The following is a 13,331-nucleotide window of genomic DNA, read 5'->3' on the forward strand; positions in this document are numbered from 1 at the left end:
CCAATGCCAAATGGAATCAGTGGAACTGAATCATTGGCAACAGAAAGATGCACTTACAATTCTGCTCCGCTGGGTGTTGGTGAAATAAGTGGCGTGACACTCGCTGCCTAGAAATCTGTAATCACAGAAAAAGACACATAACCTGCACATATCCTTTCATATCCCTCTCCCCCAGCGTGAGGAACTACTGGGAGAGTTAGGTCAAGGATATTTCTCAGAGAAATTATGTTTATAAGCTAGGATCTACCCCTGTCCTGTTACTGTTCCAGCAAAAATTCTAGTGCAGGGGTCTCAAACGCAGTCCCCAAGGGCCACCAACAGGCCAGGCGTTCAGGATATCCCTGCTTCAGCACAGGTGGCTCCATCAGTAGCTAAGACTGAGCCACTGATGGAGCCACCTGTGCTGAAGCAGGGATATCCTGAAAACATGGCCTGTTAGTGGCTCGAGGACTGGAGTTGGCTGTCCCTTCTCTGCATGGTACACGTTAAAATAAAATACGTATATCATTTTCTAAAAACGAAAGTTTGCGGTGATAAGAAAACTTTGCTGTAAAAGTTGATAATTAAATGAGCAAACCGAGCTGCCTTTTTTTTTTTTTTTCTACATAAATTTGAAGCAGGGGGTCTCCCTGGAACTGAACTCCATTAATTTCAGCTTCGGGGACCCCCGGCTTCCCAAGATACTTACCTCTGATTGGGGTGCCGGTATCTTGGCAAAGTTTAAAGCTCCCGCGTCACGCCGGCCAATAGGAAGCCACACATCGGATGATGTCACGGCTTCCTATTGGCCCGCAGGGTGCGGGAGCTTTGAAACTCCACCATTAACTGAATCCCAGCTGGGAAGCCAGAGCGGCTACTGGCACCCCCTACGGAGGTAAGTATCTCTGGAAGCAGGGGGTCCGCAGAGCTGAAATTAATGGGGCTCAGCTCCGGAGACCCCCTGCTTCAATCCAATGTACACAAATAATGGAAAATCAAAAAAAAAGAAATGGAGAAAAAACGGCAGCTTGAATTGCCGCTTTAAGTACATTGTTTTAACTGAATATGCATTAAAATCCTCCTTTCATTTACAATATAATGCATGAGTTCCTACAATGTTATTCTGATAGCCCTACCAACTAACTCCGTGTCTGCTTTGTCATATCATCCAAAGAACTTTGTATTCACAGCTGCATTTAATCTGAGCCTTTTCAGTGTACATCTTCGCCGTCCCAAAGGTGTACAGCCGAAGGGCAGCTAAAGGGTGTGAGCCTTTTGCTGATGTTTGATAATGTTAAAGCTTCTCTGTTTCAATCTGAAACTCACCAGCCCTTTATCCCCTGTACCCAATTTTCCAACTCTAACTGTCCATGAAATGTCTGTGAAGTGACTGTATAACCTCCTGTTCTTTTAATGTAACCATGTATTGTTATAACTCTGTGCCCAGGACATACTTGAAAACGAGAGGTAACTCTCAATGTATTACTTCCTGGTAACACATTTTTTATAAATAAATAATCCAGTCCTGGTTTTGTATCCCCATTTACTGATCAGTAACCAGCATTGATTATAATAAAGTAAGATAGAGAGAGACTCTTCCAGTTGCTCTATGTATACCACTCACCAAGCAGGACACAATAAGTGCAAAGTAGCTCAGACGTTCACACCTATTCAAATGGTCTCTAGCTTAATGGGCAAACTTTCTTTATACATAGAGCCCCTCTGTACATCAGTTTATATAGCAGTTTTATATAGCAGTTTACACACCATGATGAAACGCTATATGCGCGAAACGCGTTGTGTTGTGCTGCCTCGTTAGCGGTCTTTTGTATGGTCCAATAAAGTCTACAATTTTTTATGAGTGAGCCCCCTCTGGATCCTTCTTTTAATCGGATAGTGCTCCGTCTTTCTCTACTTATCTTGCTGCCTTCCCTTTATGCATGCACATCATTGGACCTCCCAGGACTGATCCAGATCTCCACAATAGTGAGTTCTGTTCATGTTGTTGCTATTGCTATTATACTAGTGGGTGGGATATTACTCTTTGTGTCAGTAATTGCTGCTTGTGTATACCGACAGGACACTAGTCTCCCTATACCTGCTGTTGATATGGTATACTGGACTTATGGAGGTACCGCATTTTCTCATATATAAAGTATCGTACTGAATGGATGGCTGTCTGGTAGCACCAGACTTCTTCTACCCAGTTTATGTAGCAGTCTGTGCCATGGTGTATGTCTCGCATCTCACCTCTGCATCTTGGACCTGCGGAAGGCGCAGGTGTAATAATCCAGGGATTTGTTGGGGACATGATGGTACATGGGGTTGGGGATGTGCAGTTTCCGGAGCACCCTGTCGGATGTGTTGGTGTCTGGGTTTGGCTGGGCCTGCGTGAGATGAAGGGGAGAATAACTACAAAAAAGGCAAATAACAAACAGTACGGGCTTGTCCCATCTTGTTTACAGTGCGACTGTGGTTTGCCCTCACAACAGACAGCTGCGGGATTGGAGAGGTTCTGGACCACAGGACCACAATGTTGTAGACCAGGGGTAGCCAACTCCATCCCTCAAGAGCTACCGACAGGTCAGGTTTTCAGGATATCCCTGCTTCAGCACAGGTGGCTCAATCAGTGGCTCAGTCTTCGACTGAGCCACTGATTGAGCCACCTGTGCTGAAGCAGAGATATCCTGAAAACCTGACCTGTCGGTAGCTCTTGAGAACTGGAGTTGGCCATCCTTGTTATAGACTCATCAACATTTAAACCCACAACTGTTTCTCCTACATTGAGCAGGGTAAAGACAACAACGCTTTACAGATATGTACACACCAAAAATGACCAGTTAGTACAATAAAATGTGTACTCTGGGGACAGATGTTGCAGAAAGGATTCAGTTTACAAAGGGCTGGAAGTGGCTTTGTGGACATCTTCCCACCTGGCCCTAATGCAGTTCTGGCTGATCCGTCATGCTAACATGTTTGAGGTACAGATCCATAGTGCGCCACATGAACTAAGCAGCAGCGTTACGCCACAAGACACCTTCCAGCAGGACCTAATAAAGATGGGCGTTAATGGCCTGTTCAAGTGCATGGGCCGTGGAGTATTTTCCAGCATGGACGAGGTCTTATGAAGTAGCACTTCTTAGTAAATATGGCCCGTAAAATTATGCAAAATCTATATTTTTGGTCTGTGTAATAGTCTTATCTGCTGTTTTTGCTCTACAACCCCCATTTTCCGAATAGTCCCTGTGTTGCCACATTTACGTTTGTATAATACAGGACGCCAAAATCCAGTAAGAAAGTGCGACGTCATCATCAGGGATGAATGGATCTGCAAACGCTTGGAGCTGAATGGTACCTGCGGCTGGACCGCTATATCCTTGGATTTTTTGATCACCTCTGCTGCCGGCAGGGGGGGAAAGACACACACTGAGTAACCCCTATAGGGGCGGGTGTTACAGTATTGTGAGAAGACCAGGCAGTGTGCTAAATGTATTATTTTAATCATTTAATTCAGCGACCTCTATCGGAAAAAGTAAGTATTACACTCAAGTAGAAATATTACATTTCTATGACTTATTTCCTTACAGTAACTAAGTTCCGGCCAAGGCACTAAAATACGGGTCAATTATGTGTTCCGACAGACCTTTCCGGGACAAGTCAATGAAATAAGGGACAAACCCGTAGACACGGGAGGTCTGGCAACCCTACCTTAGAGCCAAATCTGCAGCTATCCAGCAATCTGGGAAAAACGTTTGCATATCATAAGATGTCAGCACTAATTTGCCTCCCATAGACCCCCTGACCCCAAATTCCAGATGTGGCCCCTAGCCTGGGGGGTTGTGAGAAGTTGATTAGCGAGGACAGAAAGAGTATTCCCTGCAATCCCCGGCCGTTAGAGCCCAGGTGAGGAGCAGACCTGAAGTGGTGCTCTCATACACAGCTCCTCTGCATAATACACCAGGATGTCCCACGGGGCACTGAGCTTCAGATAGTGTAAGCTCCTCCGCTCGCTCCGAGTCTGCTCCTGCAGGACACAGAAGGAAGATGTGGGACACAAGTGTGTTAACACACAGTACAAGAAAGAGTCCCCCAAGGACAGCACACCACAGACTGCAATGCAACAAGACACAACCACGCATGTGACACACAACAACACAACTGCCACAAAGTGATAACAACACACGCAGTAACACAGCAACACAGTAACATACCATAAGATAGCCGATTGAGAGCAATACAACTAAACACAATCACACAGGGCACAGAGAGGGGTACAGACAGTGGTTGAAGGGTATGTATCAGTGTCACACAGCGTCACCACTTCTTTATTTTTATACACAAAGTATCACTGCTTTTTTATTTCCAAACCTTTTCTTTTTAACTAAAAAAAGGGATTTATTTTAGAAGCACAGTTTTTACAGTTTTGATATTGTTTAATCTTTCCAAAAGTGCTGTGCCCCAGTGTTTGATATATGCTGATCTTTTTTTTTTTAAATTAAATCTCATTACCACTAATTTGACTACAGCTAATTCGACCAATGGGCAGTCCATTGCATAATATTACACATACTTCCGCAAAGCAGCCGTGGGATAAACCACACACACACACACACACACACACACACACACACACACACACACACACACACACACACACACACACACACACACACACACACACACACACACACACACACACACACACACACACACAGCTCACAGCTCACAGCTCACAGCACTACATAATTCTGTCTCACCTTCTCACACAGCAGTCCAGCTTTCAGCAGGTTACGGTGGAAGCGTCTCCTGAAACTGTCATACGCCCCTCGCCCCTTCACTCTCCCCTGCGCTCCCTTGGAGTCCTGCCCCCGAGCTGCCGCCTTTGCCCTGTGTTTCTTTGAGGACTGCAGCTTCTCCTCCCAAACCAGCACAAAGTCTGCACAGAGGCGCCCGGGGCCACGTGATGGGGAGAGATGGGAAAAGAAACGGCCTGTGAACCCTTTCCCTGCCAGAGGGACCTGGAATACATTCATTTACCAACCCCACCTGGCAGCTATGGGGTTAAAAAAAAAAACCAGCAATTAAAAAATAAAGAGAACACTTTCGTTGGCTTCATTATTTTGTATAGATGCAACTTTGCGGACCAGTTCATCCCTTTCCATTTCTCGGCCCGGGAGTTGGGGCACAGTACTGCTACTTTTTAAAGTACCTCAAAACAAAAAAAGTTATGCTATTGTCTCCATCTTATTCCTCATTGCCCATTGTTCCCGGGGGTTGGTACACACCGTTCCCGTAGTCTCACCCCAAGGTTTTTCAGGTGCCAATAAGTGGGATCATTTCTATATTGTCAACAGGGATTCAGGAGATGCGGCCTCCAGGTATGAATACAAACATTTGTACTTGCCTTGCACTCCCGGGGTTAAAAAAAAAAAGTATTCAGTGGTGCGTGGCATCTTTGTGGCAAGATTCCCCAAAACGTCAAAGTATCAAGGAAGGAGAGGTAGCCGCACTCCTAATGTTCCAAGGACCCGCAGACCACTTTATCAATATCAAAGAGGCAAATCGTGGCACAACCTTTCAGGGTAAAAGATTCAGCTTTCCTTAGGTGCACCCGAGGAAGGGTTAATCTTTCACCCACGAAACATTGTGCCACTATTTGTCTCTTTTGAATATTAATAAAGTGGTCTGCGGATCCTTGGAACATTAGGAGTGCGGTTACCTCTCCTTCCTTTGTTTGTTTGCCTCCAGAAACGTATGTATGTCTTTATTTATATAACGCCATTAATGTACATAGAGCTTCACAGCAGTAATACACGCGACTATCCTATAAATAACAAATAATACAAATAACAGATCATGGGAATAAGCGCTTCAGACATAAAAGTACAATTTCGGAAGAGGAGTCCCTGCTCTGAAGAGCTTACAATCTAATTGTGACCACAGAACTATAGGTGAGGTCATATCAATGATTTGTAGCGCATGGGGTCAAAGTGTAATTGCAGTAATGGGTAGCACTGCTTTTTTTAATTCCCACATACAGGGTACCCCCGCTTTTGTACTTACAAACTTACAGCTCCCCTTTCTTTGCAAAGAAAAATGGATTCATTTTAGAGAGACTTCCTGTTTCATAGCAGCAATATTGTATGCAATCGTTATAAAACGAAGTCCAGAGAGCAGACATCGAGCCGTTTCTTTTAAGCCCCTTTGACCACAGTTTAAACGTGACATCATTGCCTGCTGACATCAGCTGGTAACACCTCCCCACATACAGTTTACACGCTCCTGGCTTCCTCAGGCCCCGCTCACACTGCTAGCTACACGACGCGCGCGCACGTTCGTCTCATGTTTGGCAATGGGAGTTCTCAGACTTGAAACTCCTCCCTGCGGCGAAGTACAGCGCAGGCGCTGCTGCAACTCAGGGAGACGCCAGAATTTGTGATTTCGTGCGGCAGCCGCGTCACACGTACTTCGCCCGCCAATGAATGAAAGCGACAATCTTCTTTTTTTCTAAAAAGAGGATGACGTCTTCCCCTGTCCCGCCTACTGTCGGTTCACACAGTCCGCTGGGGATGTTCACACATCGCCCAGCAGACAGAGGTGCGCAACCGCGCACACAACGTCGGGTACTAGGCAGAGTGAGCTCAGCCCAAGGCTACACTTGTAGTGACGGCGACGGCAGGCTAAGGTCGCTGGAAAAATCTAATTGAGATGACTTCCAGCTATCGCGACCAAGCCGTCACGCCGTGCTTACTATAAGTGCACGCGATGGCGGCAATGCATGTTTTGACGTTGCGTCGCTGGCACTATAAGTGCAGCCTACGGCTATGGCCCCAGTGAGCGGGCGCACTGGTGCGTGCACCCGTTTTCAGCTACGATCAGTGGTCTAGGGGACGCGATGGGACGTGTCGGGGGATAGGGGGGTGCGACGATGATGTCACATCCTCAGCACAGCGCTCTCATTGGTTTAAAAGTACTTCCCTCTCATTGGTTAATCTGCACAATAATTGGTTGACAGTCAACCATGTGACGCCGTCGCTGCACGTAAAGACAAAATGATTGTCTTCCCTACATGCGGTCGCGTCATCGCGCTTTGTAAGCGCGCGCACACATACTGACTGGGGCCGGCCCTATAGAGGGCCATCTCTTTGTTCGGGCTGCGCGCGCCTTCGCGAGCGTGGTCGCCATCACTGGGACGAGGCCTTATATTGTAGGGTAGTTAGCCAGTATGATAAACCCCCGGGGCATTTTCTCACGTGCAGCTGAGGGCACTGAACTCGTATCCTTGATTTGGGCTCATGGATGCTTATGGCACATGTATGTACGACGTGTACATTTTGCACGTGTGATGTATACCGTTTACACACGTGATAACATGAAAAGAAAGAATTAAAGAAAGAGGAAGTAAAAGGAAAGAAATGTTTCCCAGGTTGTTGTCACACGGATACCCGGTACTCCTTACCTGTCCGAGTTTTCCCATCCTTGAAGGAGTTCCCCCTGGGATCAGGGCCATAGCTGTCTGTGCATGGGATGTATATAGGGTCGTCCTCCTCCTCTTCCTCTCTGTACTGCATCTCCACGAGCAGCAGAAGAGAGACACAGTCAGACCAAGGCTTGTGATAGGGAATGTGAGCCATTGTAGCCACCCGGGGCAGAATTAAACTCGCGCCCTTAACCGCTTCAGTGCCACCATGATTTAAAAGGTGAAATTTACATATAAGAAGCATTATATAACAGATTTCACAGAATGAAATCACACAGCTCTTAATCCCTCAGCTGCTCGAAGTCTTCACAATGATTAAACCTTTGTTTCTCTAGCACGAAAGGGGTTAAAAGCAAACCCAGTGTCAAGAGCATCAACACCTAAAACATATCAAATTTGCTTTCGGTACCCAAACGTTTGAATGTAAACACTTTTTTACTCGGCATAAAGCGGTATTAATCAGTGAAAAAGGCACAAACGCGATCATTGACATTGACACATTATTCGTATTAATAATACATAATTAATAAGTAGAATAAATACAGCATTCTGCAGCATATGATGCCCCTTGATGGTGGAACAAGCCATTACGGCCTAATGCTACACTGCCATTTCTCTCCTGCTCTAGAGAGTGTAAGTGCAGGGTTCTCACGTAACCGGTGGCACCAACTCCTCCATTTGGGACAGAGCCAGGAGAGTCTCCAAGGAGCTCCGATCCTCTCCTCTCCAGGTCTACAAGAGAACTGGTGTCAAGGTCCGACCAGTCGGAAAGCTTCCTCCGGAACATCTCTCCCAACTCTGCTACATGCCCGGGTGAAAGAGACTGAGGGCAGGGGAGGTGGGGACAGAGAGACAGACACAGGGGGGGAGAAACAGAGAGGCGACACAAAGCCAAGGGGTGGGGAGAAATGTGGGAAAAGGTATGCAAGGGAGAGAATGGGGGGAGAAGGGTAGGGAAAAAACGCAGAGAAGAGGAAGAGAAGGGAGTGTGAGAAAGAGAAAGAGGGAGAAACAGCAACTGAAAGAGGGATGGATATAGCTAAAGGGATGCAGGGAAAAGGACAGATGTGAAAGAGATATGGATATAGCTAAAGGGATGCAGGGAAAAGGACAGATGTGAAAGAGGGATGGATATAGCTAAAGGGATGCAGGGAAAAGGACAGATGTGAAAGAGGGATGAAGCACTAGGAGAAATGCAGGGAAGGAAACAGAGGGAAAGAGAGAGGAGGGAGGTGGCCAAAGAGAGAGGAGGAGGAGGGCAGGTGGAGAAACCCAGTGAGAGTTAAGGGAGAGTGATGCAGTTGAAGAGATGTAGGGGAGGTGGGGGAGGGTTGCTTGTGGTGGGAGAGCAGGAGGTGGTCTGCTTTGTGCCGAGCAGAGAGGTATCTGTGTCACCTCTGCTCCTGCAATGGCAGAATTAGCAGCAGTGCTTCTGCTGCAGTCTTGTCTCGGGAGGGAAGGGGAGAGGGTTGAGAGTGCAGACAGCACAGTAATTGCTGCTGTAGTGGTACAGTAGCTGTGAGTATTCCCAGCACCACTGGAGGAGGCGAGCTCAGCAAGTCAGCAGAGAGGATTCTCCTGTTATGAGGAGGCCAGCTCCCCCACCTCTCTCCTATTCACATGACAGCAGCATGCAGGGCAGAGAGGCAGGAAAATGAGGGTCACAGCTAGGAAAATGTATTAGTTACAGGTGCTGTAGTGAGCTGGGGCATTTACCTGTGTGCACTGCTCAGTGACTCCCACGCACTGAAGTCACTAGTATACTTTGTAGTAAGGAATCTCAAAGCAATGCAACCTCTTTAGGGTCCTTTTTATGGGTCCCCCTAAACCATTCCTTTGCCCTCATGCTGGTACCATGAGAGTGGGATGAGTACACTCACTATTATTATTCTAAGAGATGTATCTGATTGTTTGCAGTCTTTGGTGCTTCCAGCACTGAATAATTTAATGACAGGGTTACCACCTGCCACACCGGGGAAGTGGGGACAAGCATAATTATTGATGAGGTGCTGTGCAAAATGGCCACGTGGGAGGCACGCAGTGATAACAACCACCTAACATGCTCTTCTCTGCACCCTGCAGCCTCTGTACATTAGGCCGCGCTTATAGTGCCGGCGACGTCGCCTGAAAACAAATGCAATGCTGCCGCCGCCGCTTATAGTAAGCGCGATGGCGACAACGCGACGGAGCGACGGAGCGAAAACTGGTAGCCGGCAACATTTTATTTTTCAAGGGCTGGTGCCTCACGTGATATAACTTTCGCCGGTGGCGACGGCGACGGGTGACGTCACCTTAAAACTGATGGAGAGTGGAGTACCGTTTCCACTCCTTTCCAAATTCAAGACATTGGCCTAGTCGGCGAACTGCAATAGGCCCCAAAAATGTGATATTCATGGCACAAAATATGCATTTATTCCCCCCCCCGGCTCAAATAACAAATAGGTGAGGATGTAGAACAAACATTTCACAATGTATTAACCCTCTTAGTCGCCCAAGTGACCAGTTACTTCCCCTGCCTGCTAACCACTAACGGCTACTAAGAGGTTAATATTTTTACCACACTACACTACCCAAGAGATTATTAAGGCGTTGCACTGTGATGCCTTACTAACCGTTAAAGCCAACAAGGGGTTAACCCCCTACCAACCTCCACCAGGAGGCGTAACCACCTAACCATGTGATGTAGTTAGGAAGGTATTAACACCTTTGGTGCCTGTAGTATATATTGGTATCCTAAGCCATCAAGGGCCCAGATTTACTAAACGGTGCTAAGCTTTAGCACGGCTCAGCTCATTCACTTGAATGAGCGTAAAGGCGTAGAAAAGGTTAGCACCGTTTTGTGGATCTGAGCCAAAGGGATGGTAATAACGGTTACAAAACCAGTGGCGTACAGGAATTTCCAGAGCAGGGAGAGCAGGGCTGTTGCTAGGGGGCTGGGCAGATTCCTCCACCCTGATTGGCTGCATTACCAAGCAGCAATCAATCAGGTGTCAGGAGCCTTGGGGTGGGGCCAAGGAGGAGGAAACAGCATGGAGCGGAGAGAGGTGTGTATGTGCGTCTCGTATGAAAGCACCATTGTGTCCTGTATTTTTAGAGAAGCCACCTGGCAACCCTAGATGCAATTGGGCAGGGGAATCTTATATTATCCTGCCCAACTTCATCACGTGCAGTAATTAACTCCTATTAAATCAGTGGCGTTAATTACCGCATCGCAATTTTAATATCACAACCAGTAAATTTTGACCACAAAGGTTGATGACTTCGGCCATAGACAAAACAGAAAAATCTTAGGCACTCCTATAATACTTGCAAAGTCCCTATGTATATCTGTCCTGTACTCTCATCAGGGGGCAGCCTGCAGCCGTTCAGGCAAATACTTATACAAAATCCAGTGAAGAGACGGGCACAGCCTTTCTCAAAAACACAATTATTCAGCCAATATATCTCTCTCTTTGGAGGGGTGCGATAGTAACTCTAGTTTAGCGGGGTTGGCATTGTGCTTCCAGGCAGTTCAACTAGTGAAAATCACCCCATTCTCAGTCCGAATGAATGGGTGGCCTGGCGTTCACGTGGCTGACCTTGAAATGGGTGCGCCCAGTAAAGGTTCCATTTGATTATTACTGGCAGGCCGGCTTCACGCATCTCGGGTCAAAATCGTGCTGCAAAAATGCTAAAAATCGCAGTGATCAGGACAAAGTTGTTAAACCGTTTACAGAATACCCGGAAAACATCTTTAAAACCCAGCAAACGAGTTTTTCTTTGTTACTTCAATATTCCTCCAACACAGAACACTACAAAATAGTTTCACAATGGTAAGGAAAACCAATTTGTTGAACAAGACACATTTATTTGACAACTTTATTGTTTTCACAGTGAAAAACACAGTAATGTATTTTGGATTTGACTGGTCCTTTTTAACCCTTTCGGTGCCCTCATGTTCATTTGTCACTAGACCGCAGCTTTCTGGGAACCAAGTCTACGGTCCGAGGGCAAGAGGAGCATTTCCTGTTCCGCTCCTGACTTCTGGGACACGTGAGCACTGGCGCATGACTGTCATTGCCACGCTGATGCCACAAATATATTAAAAAGGTGTAAAACTATTTCATTTTTTTAAAAACTAAATCAGGAAGAGAAGCAAATACGGGCTTATTACCAAAAAATAAATCATATTAGCACCAATCAAGTAATCAAGTCTTCCGTCAAATCCAGTGTACTAACTGGGACTGGCATCCTCATTTTCACTGTTTAAATGCACACTGATTGCATAAATGGTCTTAATAGGTATGGTCATAATTTCCACAGTGATTCTTGCTTTCATGTGGAAGAGGGGTGCGAGATGAGTGCAACTTCAAAGGCTTTTTTTTTTAATTTCCTGTTTGTGTCCGATTCCAAAACAAGGCGAGTACAGTATCCCTGCACATGCTAGCAAGCGTCGCCCCAATGCTACCCCATGAACTGCCGACATTGATCTAAAGGGGTCATTCTATATTGTCCAAAGATCGACCTGAAAACCCCCAATCAAGTCAAAAGGTTTTGCTCATCTGCTTCAAGACAATATAGAATGACCCCCCTGAAACTCATCGCAACTGAAAGGAAATACCAGTTACTAGTATATCATAAATAAGCTGCTTAAGATGAGAAACAGCATGTCCAATAACACAGAGCCTTGTTACTTCAAACAAGTTCAGGCTTAAAACCTTGAGCAAAAGGAAAGTGGTCCTAATGTCACAGTTGTTCTATGCTGCCCTCTCCTGCTCATTCAGGGGATGATCACAGGACTAACACATTGGTGATTGCAGTGGTCCCTACATTAGGCTAAGGACCCACTGCCTCAGACCACGTGCCCGCACTGCAGACAGGCGGCGCGTGGAGAGGCACTTGACCGCTATCTGCGGTCTGTAGTGAGAGGGAGCGGACTCCACATCTAAAAGCTAATAGCACAGAAAAATGTAAGGTAACTTCCTCGCTTAATTAATTAGGTGGGCCAGGTGGAAACAAAGAGGTCGGGTGCTCCTGTTTGCAATGTCTATAAAGCTAAGTAACATGACAGCACAATGGAGGAGGAACAAAGATTTTTTTTATATGCTTCTATCCTGTGTCACAGTTTGAAATTGTCCTGGTTTTTGTCCCTTTTGGCAAACTTACATAAAAGTGACCCTGTACTGTATTTTATGGCCAGACCACGTCTTTTTTTTCTTCTTCCAGCGTTTCAGGCTTCCCACATTAAAGAATCGCAGCCATACGTAGGAAGCTCCCTCCTCCCGAAAGAAGCCGGCCACACACAGCTCAACGGGCCGCCTCCCTCACACAGCTCCTTCCCTCCCCTCCTTACCTCATTGGCTGACTGCCGCACCACGTGACGCGTCAGAGCTGCAAATCACTAGGAGCTTGCAGCATCGGCTGACTGACGCGTCACAGCACGCAGTCAGCCAAGTCTGCAGGAGCCAGCGGGGACCTCCAGACTGGAGGAAAGGGGCTGGTGGCCCGCGGCCGCACACGCCGCCGGACCAAAGCCTTAGTCAGTGAGCGCAGAGAACAGTGGTTTCCAACCTTTTTTGTTAAGGAACCCTATAATTATATTGTGAAATTCTGAGGAACCCCAACCCTCTCTAATAGCGCGTCTGAGATCAGGTGCATTGTAAGGAAGCAAAACACAGATAAGTGACCAGAAGGGGTCACTAGAAGTCCTTATAAGTTGCACTCATTACATAATATAATATACATAAAGTACCAGTTTAATAACTAGTACCACTAGATTGAAAATATTACGGACCAAATGGGAAATTCCCACACAACCTAAACTATAGCACAACAGAAAAATATACAATTGTATTACACACTAAAATAGGACGAAATGCATAAAATGACAACT

At 46.4% G+C, this 13,331-nt stretch overlaps 1 protein-coding gene across 3 annotated transcripts in view; it reads right to left on the reverse strand.

Annotated features, from left to right (window-relative positions):
- LOC142497726 (anoctamin-7-like) overlaps window positions 1-9,072 on the reverse strand; it is a 48,043-nt gene extending 38,971 nt beyond the window's left edge. Inside the window, exons 1-6 of one of the 3 annotated variants that reach the window (XM_075605949.1) lie at window positions 8,112-9,072; window positions 7,439-7,550; window positions 4,737-4,915; window positions 3,896-4,003; window positions 2,230-2,366; window positions 58-115 (exon numbers count right to left, since the gene is read on the reverse strand). In XM_075605949.1, the coding sequence (XP_075462064.1) occupies window positions 58-115; window positions 2,230-2,366; window positions 3,896-4,003; window positions 4,737-4,915; window positions 7,439-7,550; window positions 8,112-8,246 (729 nt within the window). In that variant the 5' untranslated portion in view covers window positions 8,247-9,072. The remainder of the gene's footprint in view (window positions 1-57; window positions 116-2,229; window positions 2,367-3,895; window positions 4,004-4,736; window positions 4,916-7,438; window positions 7,551-8,111) is intronic. The other 2 variants (XM_075605950.1, XM_075605953.1) reach the window with 2 other exon arrangements.
- Window positions 9,073-13,331: the final 4,259 nt, after the last annotated feature.

The sequence above is a fragment of the Ascaphus truei genome, chromosome 6 (assembly GCF_040206685.1).
Source record: "Ascaphus truei isolate aAscTru1 chromosome 6, aAscTru1.hap1, whole genome shotgun sequence".
NCBI lineage: Eukaryota > Metazoa > Chordata > Amphibia > Anura > Ascaphidae > Ascaphus > Ascaphus truei.